The sequence below is a fragment of the Mixia osmundae genome (genome assembly GCF_000708205.1).
Source record: "Mixia osmundae IAM 14324 unplaced genomic scaffold scaffold_8, whole genome shotgun sequence".
Taxonomy (NCBI): Eukaryota; Fungi; Basidiomycota; class Mixiomycetes; order Mixiales; family Mixiaceae; genus Mixia; species Mixia osmundae.
The window spans coordinates 274639-295900 of NW_014575556.1; the positions used below are offsets into that span (position 1 = coordinate 274639).

Genomic DNA, 21262 nt, shown 5'->3' on the forward strand with positions numbered 1-21262 from the left:
AAATGTACTACAGTTGCGATGCTCGTGTGACACCTTGCTTGCTATTGCTGTGTGAGCATCTGACTTGACACAAGTTGCTGGAATCTCGTGCCTCGTCTGGAAAGCTCCTCGAAAGTTCCGGCTTCTGCTATTCTGCCATCCGCCATCAGAACAACTCTGTCAAGCCCTTTGATCAGCCATGTCATTGTGCGAAACGTGAGAGCCTACTTGTCTGCCGTCCGCAGTGTGCTCAGACGGTGAGCTATCAGTATTGTTGTCAGGCCAAGATCGGCCGTTATGCGAGCAATAGCATCGTTAACGAGCGTTTCACTCGATGCATCGAGAGCGCTCGTTGCCTCGTCCAAGATGAGGATCTTGGGTTTTCGTACGAGCGCGCGTGCGATTGCCAGCCGTTGACGTTGTCCTCCAGACAGCTGAGCGGCCCTCGCACCGACTTGCGTTTTGAATCCTTGCGGTAGAGTCTCGATAAAATCGCAGTTGGCGAGCTCGGCAGCTGCTTTGATCTCGTTGAGCGTAGCAGAGGGACAGCCATATGCGATATTGTTGGCGATCGTATCGGAGAACAAGTAGGGATCTTGCGGTACGATAGAAATGACCGAACGCCAAGATTGGGGCGTCAAGGATCGCACGTCGTCTTTGCCATATGTGATGATACCAGAGAGGGGGTCGTAGAATCGGAGCAGCAAGTTACCGAGCGTGCTTTTGCCTGAGCCTGCGCGATACATCGAGTCGTCAGCGCAAGCGCGCGGATGATCCGAATGCACGTACCTGAACCACCTGCGATGGCAACGGATGTGCCTGGCTCGATGGTAAGATCGATGCCCTTGAGGACTTCGGTACCAGGTCGAGAAGGATAAGCAAATTTGACGTCGCGGAAGCTGAGCGGTCTCGGGGGTTCGTTGGAAGGTAGGATCGCCCCTTGATCGAGCACAACAGAGGCCGGCTGAGCGTCGAGCAGCTCGAACACTCTACCTGCTGCTCCTAGCCCTTTCATGATGACCGCATAGAAGCTGACTGTTGAGGTCATACTTCCGCCAACATAGGCTGTATAGAGTATCAAGCTGGACAGGTCGCCGACGGATATCTCGCCACGTGATACAAGTGTGCCGCCATAGGACAGCAGGGCGAGCAGGACGATATTGCCCGAGAAGCCTGCAGAGCCGTAGAAGACGCCAGTCCAGACTGCGTCAAGCTTTGCGAGGTTGAAGATCTCATCCACTCTTAGCTGAAAGCGCTTTGTTTCTATTGGTTGGACAGCATTGAAGGCGTGCACCGTCCTTATGCCGCCGATACGTTCTTCTGTCGTCGCAACCATGTCTGCTGTCGCTTTTTGTACTTTGCGGGAGAGCTGCTTGAGAAAACGTCCGTAGAAGACGGCACCGATGGCGACGGGTGGAACGATGGCGAGCATGACAAATGTGAGCTTGGCGGAGATGTAGAACATCATGCTGACGCCTGCTATGGCAGTCACAAGTGATCTGAGAGCTTCGCTGAGCTCTCGGGTGAGACTATCTCCGACGACGCTAGTATCGCTGCTGAGTCGACTGATGAGATCGCCGGTGCTCTTGACAGCGTTCGACGCATCTTGAGTGGGGGTATCTTTGGGGGCTTCTATAGCCTTGCCAGGCTGGCCTTGTAGATCATACCAAGACATGTCTGCATGGTCACGTACTGTCAGCGCCGAAGACTGCAAACAGAAGGAAAGAGAGCATTACCCTGTCGCATGACGGATGTGTACGCGTTGACGCGGAGTGTATTGACGATACGTTGGCCAGCGATCCTCATGAGGATGGATCGGCCTGTGTTGGCTGCTGCGCCGACGAGAAAGAAGCCGGCAAGGAAGCCAGCGGCAGCAGGTAGGGAAATGGGTAGCTCGCTGGCATTGTTCCCACTGAAGAGGTCGATGATGCGCCCGAGTGTGTATGGCACACTGAGCGAGACCGTCGAAGAGACGACGAGCAGTGCTGTCGCAATACTGATCGTCTTCTTCTCGGGCAAGACGAGCCTCCACAAGCGCTTCAATTCGCCGGCCGACCGTCGTCGATCCAGTCGCGGTATCAATCCTTCCTCGCCGTTCTCGACCTTGGCAGGCTGCTTGACCTCCTGAGATTGGTCGTGAGGTCTGTCCGCTGATGCTGTCTGTGGGGCGGATGCGGCTACGGTCGATTGGTAGCGCAAGAGGCTCGATGGGCTAGAAAGAGCCCGACAAGCTGGACATGCTTTCTTGCCCATCGCCCACGGTCTCGCTGTGGAAGCAGACCATGAGATGGCACGCCTGTCTGCTCGAGCACTGGCTGGCCATGGCACTGGCCGCCGTGGACGTGCAGCATCCGATGATGACACAAGGGCTGCAGTTGAGCCGACGAAGAGCTCCCTTGCTCGTGTTGGCCTTGCGATGCTCGCTACCAGCGCTTGCCGCCGCGAGTTGAGGCTGGCTGCACTCGATGCAGCCCTCGAGAGCCCTCTGCTCGGCGTCATCGCCCTTCGAGCAGGCTGGGAGATCGCAAGCGCTCGGCTCGGCGGCGCGTGCTTCACAAAACTTGCCGACTTGACTTTGGAGCGATGCTCGCTTTGACCAGTCGCCGGGCGATATGCTGTCAGTGCAGCGTACGCACCTTTGCATCGACCTCACGCATCAATGCAAGCGATCTGCCCAGTCGGCTGCGTGAAGCGATGAAAGAGTCTATGCGTGCACGCAACGCCGAACGAACGAGCGTCCTCAAGGTCGATCGTTTGCCTTGCCCGCTCTGATGACTGTGCATATTGACCTGATTGTACGACAGTCGGCATTGGCAGCCATTCAGAACTCGCAACATCTCGCCTCGCCGCCTGCGCCGATAAAGACATTGTTCAAGGCGATACAACAGCGTGAAGCTGCTATTCTCGAGTTCCGTAGCAACGGTAGCAAAGACGCACAAGCTCTCGCTGAACAGTACCAGCGTGAGGTCGAAGTGCTTGGCGAGTTTATTGGCAAGTCATCAGAGCAGAGCGCGTCCATAGCGCCCGAGGAACTCGTCAGTGTCTTGACCGATTTGCTCAAAGAGCTCGGCCTCGAGAAGACGGCAAAGTCGTCCGGACAGCTCATCAAGACCGCACTGACACGCTTGAGCGAACGAGCAACTCCCAAGCAGATAGCAGACGCAGCAAGGACATTGTTGTCAAATTGAACGGGCTGCCCATCACTGAACTTGCATAGCTTCTTACAATGGAACTGAGCTCTCGCCGGAGCATGCGCATGTGCGGCCGCTGTACAACATCATGCGTGAAAGTGGACACAAACTTGCATCGTCAGTTGCGAACGTCACTCTTGACGCCGGAGCGCCTGGTCGTTTTTGGTTTGGATGCAAGAGATGAGGGAGAAAATGCGCGGTTCGGACTTCCCGGTATCGTGGTATACTGCTGCTCGGTGTGTGCCAGTCTTTGGTGATACTGTGAAGTGTGGATCATGCGCAGAGGTAGCTGCCTGGCTCCGTAGGTGGTTCGGGAGCGTGGTAGAAGTGATCGTCAAACAGATGTGCAGGCTCATGGTAAGCGCTGCGAGACAAGCCTTGTGCTGTGTTGCTGACAAGCTGTGTGTCATCATGACGCTGTATGTACAGTGCCGGCGTCGAGTGTGCCAGCGTAGAGTCGACGCCGAACCGATTGAACTTGAGGCCCAACCCGTTATTGTTGGCATCGTACGGAATCTGGAACGTTCCAGGGTGTCGTACAGAGGCCGTCTGAGCCTCTCTAGCCAGCATCTCCTGAAGCCGAGCTTCTCGCCAGCTCATAACATCCGCAGACGGTTCCATGAGCTCATGAACAGGTATCTCTGCGGCAGCCAGGAGCTTCAGAAAGTCCGGCTGGGTCTCTGCCGGCTTGACTTCTTGTTGTCCAGGCTGAGAGTCTTCGCTCGTAACAGATGAAGCGACAGACTGCTCTGTAGCAGACGGCGATCCGTACCAGCTGCCAGAGCTAACTTCGTTCGATATCCGGTCAGATCCGCCCAGCTCATTTTCGGACACACGCCCTTGCGCATCGACCGGCAATGCGTAAGGGTGAGCTAGATCCGCGGGCTCAAAGCCATGGGTAAAGTCGACAGGCGGCTGAGGACCAAAAGTGGCGAGTAGGTCGAGATTCTGGGTTTGTTCTAGTCCGCCCGGTCTGAAGGCGGAGAAAGATGAATCGAAACTGCCAACGAGCGTGGGCGAGTGATCATGATGAGTACGCATGAGATCAGTGAGCGTGAGATCGCCCATTGCAGTCGAAGGAGACTTGATGATATCGCCAGAGTCAAAGCCTCTCACGCGAGCAACTTCGTGATCGAGAGCAGAATGGGCAGACGGCAGCTTGAAGGCTTCGATGGACCGAGCAAGTTGCGGCTGTCTCTCAGCGACAGGAGACTCTGACGAGTAGTTTGACCAGGTCGCGCTGAGTGGCACCGAGCTGACGTCTTCGTGGTGAGAGATGACCACGGCAGCGGGCGAGCGTGAGGCCCAGTAGGGATGTGGTGAAGTTGCTCGGCCGTTGTTGCCTGGCATCTGTTGCTGGTAAGCATGGACAGACGCATGTCCCGACCAGGGAATGTTGAGCGAAGCAGGTCGACGCTTCGTGTCTCGTCTGGCCTCGGACTGAGTACGACGGTGAGCCATAGCGGACTTGGCGGATTGCTCTTGATAGCTCGAGCTTGCGCTGTGGCTTGACAGCGATCTGAGACGAGAGCTCTCGAGATCGGCTGTCGATTTGACGCGCCGACGAGCAGCTCGGCCCTTGCCGATGGGGTGGCTCTCGGTGCGAGTGTGCAAACGGGCATGTCGATTGAGCGTGTCTCTGTGACAATGTGAGCAGGCGGCTCGATACGCTCGGCCTGTGACTCACTGTCTGGCAAAGGTCTTCTCGCAGCCTTGGAACGAGCACATATAAGGCCGATCAAGCGTATGAGTGCGCTCGTGACGCTGTGCATGCTCGAGCTTTTTGAAAGCCTACAAGCAACATGTCAGGGGAAGTGACACTGGGTAGCGAGTGCCTACCATTGGGCAGTAAGAGCATTGCGAGAGCGGCTTGTCTTGTGCACCTGCAGGACGATCTTTGCTGATGTTGCGCTTCTTGCTGGCAGAGCTTTTTGGTTTGCCAGCTGTGGCAGTGTTGAGCGAGCCATGCGGAAGTTTGGGACTGACGGCGGTGTGCCTGAGCGAGCCGAATGAAGCGGGCAATGAAGCGCTCATCTGGACAGGCGTTCGAGCTGGCAGTGGTCTGAAGCGGTCATAGTTTTCATCGCGCTCGCGACCAGAAGTGTATTGCGGGTGGCTCGCAGAGTCCGCGGAGTCGACAAGACCAGCATGTCGGGCAGCAGTGAAGTGCTCGTCGATGACATGACTCGCCGAGAGCGGTGGAGACATGGGCAAGCCGCTGGAAGGGTCGGAGGGGTCGCGTTGGCGAGTGGATCTACGACCTCGTAGACGATCCTTGAGTGGATCCTCATCCATTGCGCCAGTGTTGACGAATTGGTCATGCTGGGCTTCCATGGTCTGGTGCATCTCGCTTGACGTTTGATCTGGCGACTCGTGATCAAGTTCTAGCTGAGTACCATATGAGCTTGGCGTAGACGGGTAGCCGTACGCCTCTTCGCCGCCTCTCGTGAGCATTCTGACCTTGCCAGCAAGTCAGAATATCTTCAGAGTGACGCAGAGAGGTGCGAATAGCAAGCGAGCAGAACAGTCTGACGAGTGACAGGCCTCTTCAGAAAGTCGCCGCTGCCTAGGCAGGGAAGATCTTCAGGTTGTCTCTGACGATCTACCTTGACCGCCTTTGCTTCGACCTGGCCTGAGTGAGGTAGACTGACCGTCGTTCGAGCTGTTTGTCGACCTTAGGAGGTGAGAGTCGAGAAAGTGAGCACTGTCGAGGACATGATGTCAGCGCATGGCTTGCAGGTGCAGTACGCCTGTAAGCGCAGCAGTCTAGCTAGCTTGCCTTTGGAACTCTGCCTTCACGCGAGCGATCTAGTCCCGTCCGTCTGAGCAAGGGTCCTCCTTCTATGGATGCTTATTCCACTACACGGCACGCCCGAGAGGTCAGGGTCTTCTCTTGGGAGACGAGAGGAAGAGGCAAACGCTGCGTTTGGCGGCTGCGAGGAGCGACTCTGGGGTAGCGATCGATTTCGCCTTCTGGCTTTCCCGTCAATCTCAAAAATGTATTTGACATGGCACATGCAGCCGCAAAGGTCACACCGACGCGTGGCTCTCAGAGACAACATTACAAAGAGATTCTTCGCTCTGATCTCGAGGGAATCTCGTAATCTCGTTACCATCAGATCGACAGAGTTCCACGTTTTGGCTGACAATTAAGTCGCGAACGGCCAAAGGCTATCGGTTCCGTCTGATCAAATGAGCGCTTTAGTCTGGCTGTGACGTTTGATGGTGGCAGATCTCTCGCGTGCAGACAGAAGCAGCGCTGCGACTGACACGCGACAGCAACATGTCACCGTCGGTTAGGCGGGCGCCCTAGTCGGTTAGTGCTCGGCCTTGAAGGCTTCGCTAAGCGCAGCAAGCGAAGGATCAATGTCGGGATCGACAATTGTGTCCGGGGTCATCAGTGGTAGTTTCTGCTCGCGTTTTGCAGCTCGGATGGGGTCCGGAGCTTTGTTGAGCTTGCGCTTGAGATTGTAGATGAGCTGCCAGGTGATTTCGGGCATTGACTCTGGCACTCTGTCAATCTCGCCGGTCACGGCATCGGGTATGCCCTCTCTGGATGCACGGACGATCTCTGAGATCTCCTTCCAGTCTTTGTCGGCTCTGATGAGATCCTCCAGGTAGCTTGTCGCTGCGGCAGAGAGTCGACGACGGGTAGCAGCACCTTCTCGAGCTGGATCATGACCAGTGTGGACGAAATGCCAATCGACCTCTATGACATTTGGCGACTTGCGAATGACAAGCTTGGCGTTGCAGCCTACCGCGGCCAATTTCTTGCGTCGCTTTCGTTTGCGCTTCTCATCATCTTCAGAAAGTGCGCGCTTGCTGGTCGCATGATCACACTTGTAGTACTCTGTCAATTCCCAGCCAGAGTTCTGACGTTCGGGCATCGACGGTCTGAGCACATCTGGATTCGATTGCGTGAGTGCCTGGACAAGTTGCTGATTCCATTCGCTCGTGTCGAGACTGATTGGTTCGTCTGGACGGGTTGGATCAGCTTTGCATGTCGATGCCATCAGGTCTGACGCACCCTCTTGCGTTGACAATCCTCGTCGAGGGGTACCCTTGAGATGATCAACACGGTGATTCCGCGACCAGCCAGTGATCTCTCTCTGCTCTTCAAACCATTGCCTGAAGTCGTCCGGGCTGAACGTGAGCTTGACACGCTCTTGGGACGGGTCGTCTAGCTGATCGTCTCTTGGTCGGTAAGGGTTGCGCGAGGTAGACTGCAAGGGATGGTCGATGCCTCCCTGTGCAAAGTGAGCAGTCTGGTCGATGACAGCTTGGATGGGGAGCAGGCTCGGGTCTGTCGGCACGCCTGCATAGCCGACCGCGACGTTCTCTTCGGCCATCCGTGACGGTAAGTGTCGTCAGAGGCTTCAAGGCAGTAAAAGCAGCTAGCGAACAAAAGGTGGCGCTCGCTTTTCCACGCGCCTAGCCGGCCTGGCACTCTGCTTGGCCATTCCCTGGCTTCTGATCACGGTCGCAAACGTCTCGCAGCTGCCTCGCAGAATGGCCCCAGATGCGCTGCTCACAGAAATCGCCTCTCGCAAACTGTGACCCGCGCAAGCTTAGACCTAGGAAACGCAGCTTGTAGCGCCAATCGCTGAAGAGCTACTCTCGCTATATGGCTAATTCACTCCCAGGATGGACAGACAGAGGCTGCCATTGATCAACAAGCGCTCCTCATACGTCCTATAGGCGTAGCTGCTGGCAGGGTCGGCCTCGACGACCATACTCGGAGGACGTCCCATCTGATGACGACATTGCGGGCCAAACCTCGCTTGCAGGCTCTTTTGCGTGACATACTCTGGAACCGAGCACAAGAAACTATCGCCTGTTCTGCGAGCTCACGGCGCTAGCGAGTGTTCGTTCGTTTTGAGCACGCCTGTCAAGTCAGACTGCCAGGGCAACAACCTCCCAAAGGAACCCGGGCGCTCCTCAGTTGAAGAGAGACGCATTAAGCCGCCTGAGCATGAGCCTCTCTGCGAAGTTATACTACGAGGTACTCTACGTATTTAGCTTGCTCTCCCCATCGCCGCGATCAAAGAGGCTGGTCCATACTTGCTTCAATTAACAGCCGTTCTAATATCAGGATGGCGCCTTTGTCGACATGTTATCTGGACAGCTCGGCCCTGCTCAATACGAGGTCTGTTGATCATCAAACGTACACGAGCAAATTCGTCAACACGCGGCATGGCACGCAACGCAATTCTCTCTGATGAATCGGCCCGTCGCCGATTCGACCCATTCCTCTAGCGTCATACGAAATCGCTGCGCTGACATCCGACCGGGTCATCGGATACGACTAGCACGGATCCTCGCTCGATCTCACGCTGGCGTTTAGCAATTTCCTGTTACCACAGTGAAAGCGATTGCGGATACTGAATCTCGCGACCAGCTTAATCTAGTGAGGACGACTGGCAGCATGCTGGTCGAGTTCGCATAGTCAGCCGGTGTGTAGCAACTGACATTTCGGTGATGATACGCCAGCGAACGATGCAGTTGCAACGGCGAAGGACTGCCGCGCTTTGCCAACTTGCGCGTTTCAGAGTGTAGCCTGAGTCTGGCCAAAGCGACCTCTGTTTGAACCGCGCAATGATGATGCTGGCCAGTCGAGGCGTGCAGGTGCCTGAAGTGTGGGAACCATGCAGTACACATCATTACCCTTGTATTATTATGCCTCAATTGCATGCTCACTCCTTTCAGCGATCCACTTCTGCATGTGAGTAGCATTGATCCTGTCGCACTCTCTTTGCCGAATCTGATGCGCTCTACGTACCTCTTGGCTGTCCATTCTCGTCCTGATGGACTCGTCGCGTATCTCGACGCGGCACAACAGAGCATCCCTCACCTCGAATGAGCTTGCTGAGCCGTCTTGGCTTAGCAAGGACTGCATCCCACGATGATACTACGAGACCGATCGTGCGCTTCATCGAGCACTGGAAAGCGATACAAGTGCGCAGTCTCGTTCACTTGCCGTGCACGAACCTGATTCAAGAAATATAGAGCCTGCTTGCCGTCGCAGAGAGGAAGAAGGACAGAATCACAGAAGGGCAGATCGAAGAGCACATCCATGCTGCTTTCGTACTGCTCGTCGAGGACGAAGCGGCAGAGCGAGAGGATCCAGGGCCGTCAGACTGTCTCGAGTGCGCGCTCAACAATAATCTGCTGGCCGTATTGCTTCAGCGGCCCAGCCAGCTCGCTCAAGGCTATCTTCTCATGCTGGACAAACTCGAACCGGATGTACTGGTACATCGAAAGATACATAGACCGCTGCTCGAGCTGCTCAGATGGCAAGACGCGTCCTTACGTTCACCGGACGAACAGCTGCGCACACTCGTCCTTGACCTTGCTTGCCGCATAGCGCACACCTTAGCGCAACATGCCGGTCTCCTGCCTATCTTCCTCAACAACGCTTTGCCAATCAAGGAACAGCAGAGACCTTCCAATGGCAAAGCGCACACAAAAGCGACAGTCGACTTTCCGGCCTTTCAGATCTTGCTGCAGCAGATGCACAGTGATGCTCGTGCAAGGGAGGCCCTACTGGAACTTGTCGATCTGGGTATTCGGCCCTCTCTTGATGCGTGCTCGGCCCCGACCGTCGCACTGGCGGAGTATCTGCTCGCCTCGTATCTGCCCGACAGCGTCGCGGCGAGTCTGACAGCCGTCTATGCTGCTCTGCCTCGTAAGCTGCGGCGGCATACTGTCAAGCTGGGAAGTGATCGGCCACGATTGACAAGCGAATCGGATGAAGACATATCGAGAAGCTTAGAGGCTTTGCGCGTTGCTGTGCGTTTCGCGCAAGACGTCTTTGGTCGGGCCTCGCCTGCGCGAACCTCAGAGGCAGACGAACACTGGCAAGCGACCACGCGACTACGCGCAAGACTACAGGCTGCAGTGCTAGCGTCGATCGAGACTCATTTCCAGTCTGCAGTCTTGCTACCCACGCTGCAGAGCTGTTCGAGCGAAGACGGCAGTGCGCTAGCCGTCATGACATACCTCACAATCATATTCGAGGAGCTCGAACCCGTCAGCGCCCTCAGTGCATCCTTCCGGCGGCTGTTCGGGCTGGAACAACAAAGCAACTTCCTCGCATGTCTCGTGCTCGATCATCTGCAAACGCCCGATCTGTCTGCAACCTCGCTCAGTCTTCTTGCGGCTCTTGTCCAGCATCATCCGTCGTGCATGCTGTCCTTCTTTGCCAGCGAGAACTGTGATCCACCGGCGCAAGATGACAACGATAGCTACGGCGACCGACTGGCTGCGCGTGATGATGCGCTTCAAGCCCTCTTGGCTCTCGGCAGTCGCCTGGAGCTCCAGGCATCGACGAATGGCCAGTCAGAGCTGCTAAGATCGACGGATATCGGCGCATATTTAGTGCAAGCACAGAGCGCCATCAGACCGCACATCATCGAGAGCATGCAGCCCAATTGTAGCGTGACGGTGACGGAAGCGGCAGCGACGCCGCTGTTGACCATGCTTGCTCGCTTCCACGCCAATGACGTTGCTGTCAACTTGGCACTGACACGAGCCATCTTGGCGATAGCTTATCTGCCTACTATGTCACTGCAGGGTTGGCTGTGGCCGTCATCGGGGACGACAGACGGTATCATCATCAGCATGCTTCACGCGTTGGCCGCTCACTTGCCATCGTTCGAGAAGCAATGCGAAGGCCTTGCAACCCATCTGGCAGCACGCAGAGCAGCGCTTCTATCTGCTGATATGATCACAGATGCTCTTGGATCTCGCCACTTTTCGACACTGAGCACTGCTAAACGACACAAATCACGACCCAGTCTGACTCGGGCTTGGTTCTCGAACGAGACGAACGACTCTGGATCTGTCGATCCTGTCATATTGCACTATCCAACAACACCGTCAAGCTCGCTCGTCAACGGAACGATAGCGAAAGAGAGCAAAATCCAATTGTCGGTCCTGCTGGACAATCTTGTCATTCTGTCCGAGTTCGTCAAAGAGATCGTTGCGGTTTTGCAAGTGCGAACCGAGCTCGGTCTCGATCCTGTCTAGCTTTGTGCAATGCAATCGTGCATGGTTCAGCGTTTGCGTAGTTCTGAATCCGAGGGTAACGGAAAATGAGAGGTCGCTGATGTTCTGGCGCTCGCGGTCTCGTCGTCCGTTCTCGCGCGTTCTGCCTCTTTCTGTCTACCCAACTCCCCGATGAACCTGCAAACAAGCATCAGACGGTCGAGGTTGGATGTGCTCCTCGTGGTACGGACCATCTTGTAGAGACGAAGAGCATGACAGCGATGAAAGAGAGGGCAATGACGTGTATGTTCCAATCTGTGAGGAAACCTAGGCCGAATAAGGTGAGGAAGAGGCCTGATCGAAGCGTGAGCCATTTTCAGCACGATGCCTGAGCTTGCCGACCGTAGAAAGAATAGTTCATGGCCTGCGCGTGCATCCTCAGTACGTATTGCCAAAAGAGCGATGAGGCCCACCTTTTCGAGGCCGTGATTTGTTCCGGGCGTAAAGACCGAGTCGATGACTGCGGATAGGGAGCATCAGCTCGTGCAGCGCAGATAAGCAAGCGTCGTACCATCTTGTAGCACGCCCATCGGCAACGAGCAGACTTTCTGGCTTGCGAGGATGCCACGACATCGCAGCGCAAGTGCCCCACGCTCCAGCTCGACTCGTAACTTTTTCGCAGTGTCGGACTCCGGCACGACGCCATGGTCAACGATCCTTTCTTCCAGGCTCCGAGCTCTCGTGGCTCTGCGCGAGGACGAGGAGCATCTCGCGGCAGAGGACGAGGCGCGAACAGCAGCAGCAGCAGCAGCAGCAGGGGCGGGACACTCAAGCGTAGTCATGGCTCAAGCTTCGGCTCAGATGATCGTTCTCCTGCCGGCTCACGGGGCAGAGGCACAGCTCCATCTCGGAGTACAAGGGGAAACAGAGGCAGAGGTGCTGCCAGACAGACTAATGGCGATGTTCGATCTGCCTCCAATGGTAATACCAATGGCGTGAAGCGAGCAAGGACGCGCAAAGTTGAAGAGGACGATGAAGAAGCGGACGGGGGGAGCGAGGATGATGGGCCTGGAGCCTTGTATGACTCAGACGTGGCTTCGGACGATGATGCAAAGATTGATGAAGTGGCGGAAGAGGAAGAAAGGCAGGATGAGGCGAGAGAGAGTGCGGCGGCGAAACGACTCAGGCTGGCGCGGGAGTATCTGGCTCGATTGGAGGAGGACCGTGAACGAGAACGTAGGCCCGATTGGCTCTACGTGCTCGCGCGCTGACAAAATTGAGAGGATAGTGGCACCAGATGCATTCGACGCTGCAGTCATGGATCGCGATACCATCGCAGATCGCTTGCAAAAGGACGTCGTAAGTCGAGCACTTTACGATGTCGGACACAGTCTGACCTATGCTTTTGAGCAGATGGCTGAATCTGGCCGCATGCATCACCACCTTGCATCACGCACAAAGTCGGCGCCTTCACGAATACTCACCACGCCACGCAAGGCCCATCGGCTCAGTGTCGTCGGCGCGACCATCTCAGAAGACGGCCAACATCTCTACACTGCTAGCACCGACGGTCGCGTGCTTCAATGGTCTACTAACACGAATGAACCGGAAAGCAAACTTGCGCTCGAGTCGACATTTTCTGGTGGCGCAAAGAGTGCAAAGGCCAAAGGCAAAGCGAAAGCGAGTGACTCTCCTGCAAGTATACAAGGGCATACTGGCGAGCTGTACGCCATGGCATTGAGCAGTAATGGAAAGTATCTCGTGACCGTTGGCAAGGATCGCATGATTGGCGTATGGGATACGAGCGCCGAAGGTAGCAAGTGGCGAGCTGGCTTGAAAGGACACAAGGATGCTATATCGGACGCATCGTTCAGGAGAGGCACGACTATCCTGCTCACTTCTTCTTATGATCGAACGGTCAAGCTGCACGAGATCTCGACACTCTCTTACGTCGAGACGCTCTTTGGTCACCAAGACAAGATACATTCGCTTGCTGCGCTCAGGTCGGAGTTAGCTGTCACTTCGGGAGGAAGAGACAAGACAGTGCGGTACTGGAAGATAGCAGACGAATCTCAGCTTGTCTTTCGTGCAGGCGTGGCCAACAAGCTTCGAAGCGTCATTGAAGGTGTAGCGGCAGACGAAGCGGAGGAAGAGGAGTTAGCACTCAAGCGAAAGCGCGACAAGGCTCAATACCTCGAAGGAAGCACAGACTGCGTCGCCATGATCGATGACACTACTTTTCTCAGCGGAGGCGATTCTGGCACGATATGTTTGTGGAATACAACAAAGAAGAAGCCCATCTTCTCGCACGCTCTCGCGCATGGTCTGCACGAGCACGAGTCTGCCAGTGAGGGCAAGATCACTTCGCCTCGATGGATTACCGCCCTGGGTTGCTTGCCATACGGCGATGTCTTTGCATCTGGTACGTGTCTTTACGGCGCTCAACGGCAGCTGCTGACCAGCATTACAGGCTCATGGGATGGCAGTATACGACTGTGGTCCGTACATAGCTCGGTCAAATCATTCGCAGCCATGTTTGAAATACCCGCGGTTGGGTTTGTCAATTCGATACAGCTCGTACTTCATGAATCGGAAGAAGTCGCTCGCAAGATCAGTCTGGCAGCTTCGCTCGGTCAGGAGCATCGTTTGGGAAGATGGCTCAAGCTGAAACATGCCAAAAATGTCGCGTTGTATGCTGATCTGCCGATTGCATAGCGTCACCGCAAGTGATCAGACCACGATGGTCGGATGTTGACACGGACACCTTCACGCTTGAAGGCAGAAGCAATGCCTGTCACTGACTCGAGAGTCGCCTTGTGTGTATGAAACGTGACTGACTTTAGCGAGCTGCATCCTTGAGTCAACCACTCAGGCTGCTTGCACAGAGCATCGATCGTCGAGCTTTCGATAAGTGTAAGCTCCTGCAAGTGGTGCAGTCGGCTGATCTCGATCGCCGCCGCTTGGCCATACAAACTCGGCCATGGCGTCAGCCTTACTCCGCCACCGCCATTCGTCCAGACATCGACACTGACGACCAGGTGACGTACGTTGGGTACCGACAGTATCCATGAGGTGAGCACGACCGGGTCGTCACAGCGGATGTGAATATGAAGCTCATCAAGGCTGGCAAAGGGTGTCGGGTGCTGAGGCAGAGGGGGCAGGATGTCGTAGCCGTCATAATTGACGAGCGAAAGACTTTGCAGCGAGCCCGCCTCAGTACTTGCGCCAAGATACCAAAGCAAGAGATCGGCAGTGAAGTAGTGCATTCGGAATTCAGGGTCGCGCTCGCGAGCAAAGCGACTGGAATGTCGAAAGCGCCTGAGTGTATAGCGTGGCTTCGGCAGCATTCCTATCGGATGGAGTATACGGTCGACTTCCTTGATGCTCAGATCTTCCAGGCAGGTGAGATTGCTCAGGAAGGTCAAGAACAAGAGATCCTCATCGCCATACAAGACGACGATTTCGATGTGAAGTGTGCGCAAAGTGCCGAGGCATATCTGACTGGCCGAGAAGATGGTCGAAGCGTCCAAGTCGAACAAGAAGCTCGATATTCTCAGCGTGCGTAGATGGTCAGACGTGAGCGCCAGCAACTCGCCGTAGATTCGCGGAGCCTCAGGCGGGGCTGGACCTGCACTCAGCTGTCCTGGCCATGCTAGGCCCGTGAAAAGCGGCTGCAGATGATCATTTGCTCGTAGAGTCCGCAAGAGTGCCTGCGCTCGGCCGAAATTCCTGACGAGTACGTCGGAGAGAAGAAGCGGTTGGATGACGGCAGCCCAGAGTCGGGAGACTTGCGATAGGCGAACGAGCTCTCGCTGACGATCATAATGCGTATACTGGTTTGTACCGTTACCGAGACGCTTGATGATCTCAATGAGGAGCTGCGACATGCATCAGCGAGGGATTGGGGCGCTGCTAGCAGCTTGCCTCGGTAGGCAATTGATCTATCGCGCCCATGATCGAATCATGCGCTCGGAACGGACACGATTCGCGCTCTTGTTTGATGCATTCATTGATGCAGCGTGCCGGGCCCAGTCATGCTATCATACATCTTACAATAGACTACAGTTGGAACATGGCCAACTGGCCTGGCGTAAGCAACAATGGGACTGATCACTGCTTCGAACGACGCAAAACGAGATTGGGTTCTACGACTGCTTTGTGCTTTCTACATGCGACAGAGAGACTGCAAATGTGCTGAACCGACTGAGACTGAGATCTGCTAGGGGAAGCTTAATCTACCGATTGAATGCGAATCCTGCGTTTATATATCCTACTATGCTTTGCTCTTTACTCGTTGCGACTGCCGCGATTCGGTATCTTGATACCTTGCTTGCTGAATGCTAGGGAAAGCTCGGTCGGAGCGAGATTGCCGGGGAACCTCTTGACCGACAGAACCTCGAAAGGGTCGGTGCTCGCTTGAGCGAGTAATGGCTGAGGAAACTCGAATCGCTGCTCCGAGGCTCCTAGCTTCGTGAGCACGAGGCGGATCTTGTATGTGCCTTCCGCTCGAACAGAAAGATCTGACAGGATGAAATATATGCCTTGCTGTTCGCTCACGTCTCGCAGGAGTTGTGCGTTCGCATGGAGCGAGCCCAGCAAGTTTCGAACCGAGATGATCTCGTCGGTCTCGCGCGTGAGTGCAGTGAAGTCTACCGGCTTAATGAAATGCGATGCGCTGTTGTCGAGGCGAGCGCGGCCCGCCGGTCTTACCGGTCCGTCTTCACCAACGTGACCATTGGCATGTACAGGCAAGCCGTTCGACGTCAGGACCGGTCGCCAGCCGGATAATTCCGCTGACAGAGCGTTCTGCTGCTCCGGCAGAGTTTGCTGGGCTGACGTGATGCCAAGAAGCGTATGCTGGCTGTTCGACAAAAGTGGCATAATGTTGCCTGATTCTGAATTGTCGCGGAGATTGAGCTGGCTGCCGAAGTTAAGGTGCGGCAAGATGGCGTCTGGCGACGGCAGAGGCTCGGGTGCCACCAGCGTTGGGCTGAAGGACGGATGCAAGACTAAATTTGCATCGCGTTGCCCATCGGCTGACCATAAATCTGCAGCTAAAATGAAGAACGATAGATCGATTGTCCTGCACCTTTGGTCTTAGCAAGGTATCGTGCAGGTTTCCGCGAGGCCTACGCAGGATCGATGAGTTCGTGCGTGCGCCTATCGCGGATGAACAGGCGAGCAATGAGCGGTGGTGTAAGTGATCTTCGGTCCTAAATCTCCCAATCGATCTAGTCAGAGCATCTCACAGGAGCTTGCTAGACACTGACCCGATGTCCGAAGCCCGCCATGCGAGCTCTTATAGGATGCTGAACGACGCGCAATTCGTATGAGCTGAGTGTGCCATCAGTCAGATCAATCACATTGAGGTTTGTAGGACGCACTGAAAAACCTCTGATACATGCCCATTTGAGCTAGTCAGGCGTTCGGCACCGGGCATTGGCGGAAGAAGATGCTGCTTTGCGATAGGGACCATCACGTGGGCGAGGCTACTGCCGCTTGCTTGGATGCAGAGAAGGCGCTTTCCTGACTGACAGAGGCCTGTGGGAAGCCTCTGGAGGTTGCGGATGTGGCCGAGGCGTTCTTGCAGTTCGACCAGAGCAGCTATGATCTGGGCAATACATGGCACACGAGCACCGAAGCTGACAGCTCAACGGCACGATCATCGCGTGTCTTCGCGCCCAGCGGAGATATAAGCTTTGAAATTGAGCCCTTGCGAGGACCCAGTTCCAGGCAGAATGATTATCTGCCGGCACAATCGGACCCTTGCGAGAGATGAGCTAGCGCACATCCGAAGAGGTCGATCTAGCTCAGCGGTCTCGCGGACGTCGTGGCGCCCTTGTGTGTGTGTCCAGTCGGGACATCGTTTGTGACCTTGCTTGCGGCCATCCACATGCATCTGCTGGGTTGTGAGGAATCATTGCTTGAACCTTAGCATTTAGATGACGAGGCACGTGGCAAACTCGGTTCCACCGACTTTCCAAAGAGATCGTCAGAAATCACATGAAACTATAAGGCTGGGCTCGCAGTCTCGCGAGCGCAGAGCCGATCAGCTGCAGAAGGCGCAGTATACACTTGATCCATGAGGGTCATGGCGAGACCCGCAGTGCCAGTAATGCCTGTTGCGAGCTGTGATTATCGCAGACAAGTGACTCCCCGCATGATAGGTCTGCTCTGCTGATCGAGACACCCTCGATCTCGGGACGCACAGTTCTAGAATAAGCTCGAGGGTCGGCCGGTTTGCCGAAGGCAAGAACTGACGTCTTGTTTGCAAATGAGCACAAGGCTGTAGCGATATTGCTTGTAGACAGAGCCGGTAGACATTGCAGCTTCGGGCTTCTCTGACGGGTCTGCCTTGTTGGCGAACCTGACGCGACTGCGTTGAACCCAGTCATTATCGCTCGGACACTGATTGCAAAAGCCAAGTCGCCACAACGCTTCTCATTAGACACCGCCTGGCACGCTGTCCTCGCCGCTGTGTCTCGCCAGCGACGAGCAGCGCATCGAATATATGGACAAGCGCACGGATTCGTTCGGGCCCAGCAGACATCGCGGATTGCCGAAACTTTTTCCAGCGAGTTTCGGAAATTGAAGCAAGGATTGATGCGGCCATGTCCGTTGCTCGCACGCGCGCTCGATGATCATCTCAGCAGCGACATACTGTCCGTGGTCGCTGGCCCTAGCTGGTCAGACGGCCGCGGCTGCAAGATTGCAAGATTATCTGAAGTTGGCTATTCGCACTTGTGAGCTACTTTGACGCGACGACCGGCCGTTTGGTGACTGCAAAGCTGCAGCTCGAACAAGACGGCCAATTCTGGGACGGAGTGAATGGCGATAGGGTACGAGCCAACATAGGACAGTGTTCGTTGATCTTGATGCCGACGCGGTGCAGCGCCATCACATAGCTCGACGCGGCGGAGGACGATTCAGCCCGTTCTTAGATGCTTGCGCACACAGTTCTGTCTTCTCGATGATAGACCGTGTAGGTATGTTCCAGGTGGGCCTTGCAAACGAGTAATACTCAGGTGCGCGGCACAGCAGCTTTCGCGACGGCTTCATCTCGCTGCCGATCGCATCGGCCGTGTAGTCGTGAGACCTGTTCTCGCAGAAGTCACGGTCTTTGTTCAGAAGGAAGATTCGTAGACCAGATCGTCTCTGACGAGACCGCCGGCGGGAAAGGCCTAGCTAGTGATCGTGGCCATCGCAGCTATTGTGGCATAGGTGGCAGCATGTAGAGACGTGCATGCAGTGCAGCACTGCGCAAAGTGATGGTCTGATAGCACACAGTCGGATGTCGCACATGCTCGATAAGCCCGTTCTGGTCCTTACGTGCACGGTCCTAGAGGCCTGCCTGCGACCCACGTGGAACCGTTACAATCTGGGCGCGATATGCACAGATCGCCCAAAGTCGGTCACTGACGTCGCTCGTCTCGGCTTTCAGGACGGCCTAGCTAGCGCAGGGTCTACTGCAAGGTCGGCAGTGCGCATTCCGCCCTCTGTTGGGTGCCGGTCTGCATGCGGTTTTGCGTTCATGATCAGGATGATGACAGATTCCTGAACAGAGCATTGGAGGTGAACGGGGGTCAGGACGTACAGGTGTGATCTGTAGACAAGCTATAAGGTCAGGTCTGCTCGGGTCACAGCGTGGGCGCTCGGGCACTTGGCCACATAAGCTATTTTTTGATGACTTTGGGACTCACCACTGCCAGCGAGAACAGTCGGCGAGGTCGCCATCCCCAGACATCGAGCCAGACTGCGTTGGCAGAGCCATCTGGTCGAGCCTCGGACAAGATGCTTCGAACCCATTGAGGCGAGTCTACTCGTCTGACCTGGCCTGCAAGCGACACGTTTCGGGATATGGCAGCGATTGATACACGGCTGTCTCACCACTGCTTGTCGTTGCAGACTGGCGCAAAGCTTCCGTCCCCACTCCTTCCAGAGCATACTGCCCGACTCGACCCAGATCGCTCCCAAGGACAGGGGCGGCTTGTACATCAAGACAGTCGATCTAAACATGGATGAGAATTGAACTCTGTTCTCAATGGCAATCGAAGAGCGCGATCAGCTGTCCAGGAGCAGACGCCGTGGGCAGATCATCGCAGCATTGATCGCAACAATCCGATCTGGCCCGCATGACCATCGGTGCTTGCTTTTTCGAGCGCGATCATGGCCAGTCTGAATGGCGAGCGCGTCTGTCTGCAAGCATGCGACAGATGCCGCTCACGTTTGTGTGCCCACTGAGTCGATGCCGGGCAGGGCATGCGTATCTGACCATCATGAGCCCAGGACAGGCAGCAGTGCCGACCGGCAATATTATTCGCTTGACATTCGACTTCACTCGCCTTCACGAATCCAACAGCGCCCCGAAAGTCGTGCGTGCCTGAAGCTCCATCTCAGCACTGTGGCGCCACGCTGACCGACCATCGCGTCGTCTCAGCACTCGTCGGTCCTGAAGCTCATCACGCTCGCGAACGAGAAGCGATGGCAGGATCGACGAAAGAAAAGATGAGACCTTGACATCGTACAACCCTCAGCAGCTTGCTTCCTCGTATACCTTCCGGTCATATAGTGGTCACCAATGCATGACGACAGTCATTCGAGACACGTTTCATCCGGTACAAGTCATGCTACAGACTTGTAACGCTCCTACCCGTTCACTGTGACAAGGACGGGCTCCGCTACTTCAGCAGTGCATCGCTCTGCGCTTTGCCTCCTCATGAAGCTTTGTGCAAAGACCGAAGCTCAGAATGACACCAAAATCACAGACAGGGAGGTCGCAGGTCCCAAGAGGGTCGTCACCGCGACGCGTCGACAAGAAGCGTGGGCGTGTCTGGACGTGTTGACCTTGTGGAGTCGATGAGGAAATTCAACTGCCCGCAACGCCTGAAGAGGCTGAGAGTGACATCTCGCGCGTAGGGTCGAGCTACTGTACTCATGTTATCGTATGATCCTGCACACTCTCTCTCTGAATTCCAAGCCGAACGCGAGCTGCGCCATGTCCCGATAGCGAGAGACGGGCGCGAGGCCGCGACGACGCAACTCAGCCGAAGAAGGGGCCGCGGCGAGAGCGGCCAGCATGTTGCACCCAGCAGGGGTAGAGGCATGGCTACTCGTCGACGGTCAGCGAGCAGAAGAGTATGCAGTCGAGCAACAAGGCAGCAAGATGGAATGCATCATCGAAAGCAAGCCAGGCTCACGCTTCTCGGTCCACTTCCTGGCTAGGGCAGGATCCGACGCGACTCGCTTTGCGACGACCTACCAGCTCTCTATCGATGGCTCGCCGCTCAAACACCGACTCCATCTCAGGTTGGGCCGTGCTCCGCGCGAGTGTGGTTGGAAAGGGTACGATGTCGACAGGACGACGACAAAGGCCTTTACGTTTGCGCGCATTGAGACATCTGACGATCCGGTCGAGACCATGCAAGATCACACGCTCCTCGAAGGGCTGGGCAAACTGGTCATCACCGGCAAGCGAGGTGTTTCTCAGAAAAGCGCTGTTCAGCAAAACCAAGTCTACGAGACCGATAGAGTCGCTCCCGTCATTGACGAGAAGATGAAAAAGGGTCAGCTGCTACACCAGACCAAGGCTGGTGCCGACCTCTCGCCCAGAAAGGCGTGCGAAACGTGGACGATGACGCAAACCTACGATACGGATGAAGCGCCCTTTGTGTCGCTTACCTTTCGCTACGTCTCGCGTGAAGCCCTCGAACGTATGCCTGCCCCTTCGTGCGTGGAGTGTGATCCGCTCATTGGACTATGACAGTCGAAGGCCTCGTCGACATGCCTGAACCTGAGCAAGAGCCAGACGCGAAGCCGGTTCGCAGCAAAGTGAGACCGACGGGCAAGGTCATCGTCATTGAGGATGACGAGCCTCCGAGGAAGCGAGACATGGCCAAGATTGAATCGGACGAGCTCACTCTGTTGCCTGCTCCGACTAAGATGATCAAGACAGAGGCCAAGCCCATCTTGCTGGATTAGCGACGACTCAGCCCTGTTTCAAAGCAAGAGCAGCAAATTCGTCACCCCTGTCAGAAGCAAGAGCCAGAAATGCTGTTGTTGTCATCTGCCAGGCAAGATCTGATTCCCGTGCGATCAGATCCAAGTAA

The 21262-nt window shown here is 55.7% G+C and overlaps 11 protein-coding genes across 11 annotated transcripts; 5 read left to right on the plus strand and 6 right to left on the minus strand.

Moving 5' to 3' along the window:
• Window positions 1–203: 203 nt before the first annotated feature.
• Window positions 204–2478, minus strand: L969DRAFT_82836 (uncharacterized protein; the record flags this gene model as incomplete). The annotated part of the gene is made up of 3 exons (XM_014711070.1): window positions 204–712; window positions 769–1656; window positions 1716–2478. 3 exons carry the CDS (start codon window positions 2476–2478, stop codon window positions 204–206), a joined length of 2160 nt encoding a protein of 719 aa, XP_014566556.1.
• Window positions 2340–3427, plus strand: L969DRAFT_104585 (uncharacterized protein; the record flags this gene model as incomplete). The annotated part of the gene is made up of 3 exons (XM_014711071.1): window positions 2340–2724; window positions 2784–3157; window positions 3229–3427. Exons 1-3 carry the CDS (start codon window positions 2563–2565, stop codon window positions 3425–3427), a joined length of 735 nt encoding a protein of 244 aa, XP_014566557.1. The 5' UTR covers window positions 2340–2562.
• A 16-nt stretch (window positions 3428–3443) lies between these two features.
• Window positions 3444–5624, minus strand: L969DRAFT_18760 (uncharacterized protein; the record flags this gene model as incomplete). Its single annotated transcript, XM_014710901.1, has 3 exons — window positions 3444–4809; window positions 4858–4961; window positions 5010–5624. The coding sequence occupies 3 exons, from the start codon at window positions 5622–5624 to the stop codon at window positions 3444–3446; spliced, it is 2085 nt and encodes a 694-aa protein (XP_014566387.1).
• An 863-nt stretch (window positions 5625–6487) lies between these two features.
• L969DRAFT_51889 (uncharacterized protein) lies at window positions 6488–7519 on the minus strand (the record flags this gene model as incomplete). The annotated part of the gene is made up of 2 exons (XM_014711072.1): window positions 6488–7146; window positions 7198–7519. 2 exons carry the CDS (start codon window positions 7517–7519, stop codon window positions 6488–6490), a joined length of 981 nt encoding a protein of 326 aa, XP_014566558.1.
• A 1507-nt stretch (window positions 7520–9026) lies between these two features.
• L969DRAFT_82839 (uncharacterized protein) lies at window positions 9027–11198 on the plus strand (the record flags this gene model as incomplete). The annotated part of the gene is made up of 2 exons (XM_014711073.1): window positions 9027–9125; window positions 9177–11198. The coding sequence occupies 2 exons, from the start codon at window positions 9027–9029 to the stop codon at window positions 11196–11198; spliced, it is 2121 nt and encodes a 706-aa protein (XP_014566559.1).
• Window positions 11199–11224: 26 nt separating this feature from the next.
• On the minus strand, window positions 11225–11746 carry L969DRAFT_18763 (uncharacterized protein; the record flags this gene model as incomplete). Its single annotated transcript, XM_014710902.1, has 5 exons — window positions 11225–11354; window positions 11408–11510; window positions 11559–11580; window positions 11630–11676; window positions 11728–11746. 5 exons carry the CDS (start codon window positions 11744–11746, stop codon window positions 11225–11227), a joined length of 321 nt encoding a protein of 106 aa, XP_014566388.1.
• A 96-nt stretch (window positions 11747–11842) lies between these two features.
• L969DRAFT_104587 (uncharacterized protein) lies at window positions 11843–14280 on the plus strand. Its single transcript, XM_014711074.1, has 3 exons — window positions 11843–12392; window positions 12445–12515; window positions 12570–14280. Exons 1-3 carry the CDS (start codon window positions 11861–11863, stop codon window positions 13869–13871), a joined length of 1905 nt encoding a protein of 634 aa, XP_014566560.1. The 5' UTR covers window positions 11843–11860; the 3' UTR covers window positions 13872–14280.
• L969DRAFT_89212 (uncharacterized protein) lies at window positions 13703–15120 on the minus strand. Its single transcript, XM_014711075.1, has 2 exons — window positions 15081–15120; window positions 13703–15034 (listed from the first exon to the last, which is right to left on the minus strand). The coding sequence occupies exons 1-2, from the start codon at window positions 15108–15110 to the stop codon at window positions 13874–13876; spliced, it is 1191 nt and encodes a 396-aa protein (XP_014566561.1). The 5' UTR covers window positions 15111–15120; the 3' UTR covers window positions 13703–13873.
• Window positions 15121–15243: 123 nt separating this feature from the next.
• Window positions 15244–16918, minus strand: L969DRAFT_559125 (uncharacterized protein). Its single transcript, XM_014711076.1, has 4 exons — window positions 16541–16918; window positions 16427–16490; window positions 16290–16369; window positions 15244–16239 (listed from the first exon to the last, which is right to left on the minus strand). The coding sequence occupies exons 1-4, from the start codon at window positions 16630–16632 to the stop codon at window positions 15444–15446; spliced, it is 1032 nt and encodes a 343-aa protein (XP_014566562.1). The 5' UTR covers window positions 16633–16918; the 3' UTR covers window positions 15244–15443.
• A 2370-nt stretch (window positions 16919–19288) lies between these two features.
• L969DRAFT_95820 (uncharacterized protein) lies at window positions 19289–19665 on the plus strand (the record flags this gene model as incomplete). Its single annotated transcript, XM_014711077.1, has 2 exons — window positions 19289–19528; window positions 19594–19665. The coding sequence occupies 2 exons, from the start codon at window positions 19289–19291 to the stop codon at window positions 19663–19665; spliced, it is 312 nt and encodes a 103-aa protein (XP_014566563.1).
• A 567-nt stretch (window positions 19666–20232) lies between these two features.
• L969DRAFT_82842 (uncharacterized protein) lies at window positions 20233–21134 on the plus strand (the record flags this gene model as incomplete). The annotated part of the gene is made up of 2 exons (XM_014711078.1): window positions 20233–20866; window positions 20920–21134. The coding sequence occupies 2 exons, from the start codon at window positions 20233–20235 to the stop codon at window positions 21132–21134; spliced, it is 849 nt and encodes a 282-aa protein (XP_014566564.1).
• Between the last annotated feature and the right edge of the window lie 128 nt (window positions 21135–21262).

What these genes read in the sequence shown, in the direction of transcription:
- L969DRAFT_559125 (XM_014711076.1), bottom strand. Translation starts at nt 16,632, where the DNA reads ATGGTCCCTATCGCAAAGCAGCATCTTCTTCCGCCAATGCCCGGTGCC. An exon ending in TGGCGGGCTTCGGACATCGG is followed by an intron (nt 16,370 to 16,426) that starts GTCAGTGTCTAG and finishes TGGGAGATTTAG; the next exon opens with GACCGAAGATCACTTACACC. An exon ending in CACGAACTCATCGATCCTGC is followed by an intron (nt 16,240 to 16,289) that starts GTAGGCCTCGCG and finishes CCAAAGGTGCAG; the next exon opens with GACAATCGATCTATCGTTCT.
- L969DRAFT_104587 (XM_014711074.1), top strand. Translation starts at nt 11,861, where the DNA reads ATGGTCAACGATCCTTTCTTCCAGGCTCCGAGCTCTCGTGGCTCTGCG. An exon ending in GGAGGACCGTGAACGAGAAC is followed by an intron (nt 12,393 to 12,444) that starts GTAGGCCCGATT and finishes TTGAGAGGATAG; the next exon opens with TGGCACCAGATGCATTCGAC. An exon ending in ATCGCTTGCAAAAGGACGTC is followed by an intron (nt 12,516 to 12,569) that starts GTAAGTCGAGCA and finishes GCTTTTGAGCAG; the next exon opens with ATGGCTGAATCTGGCCGCAT.
- L969DRAFT_89212 (XM_014711075.1), bottom strand. Translation starts at nt 15,110, where the DNA reads ATGGGCGCGATAGATCAATTGCCTACCGAG. An exon ending in TAGATCAATTGCCTACCGAG is followed by an intron (nt 15,035 to 15,080) that starts GCAAGCTGCTAG and finishes TGCATGTCGCAG; the next exon opens with CTCCTCATTGAGATCATCAA.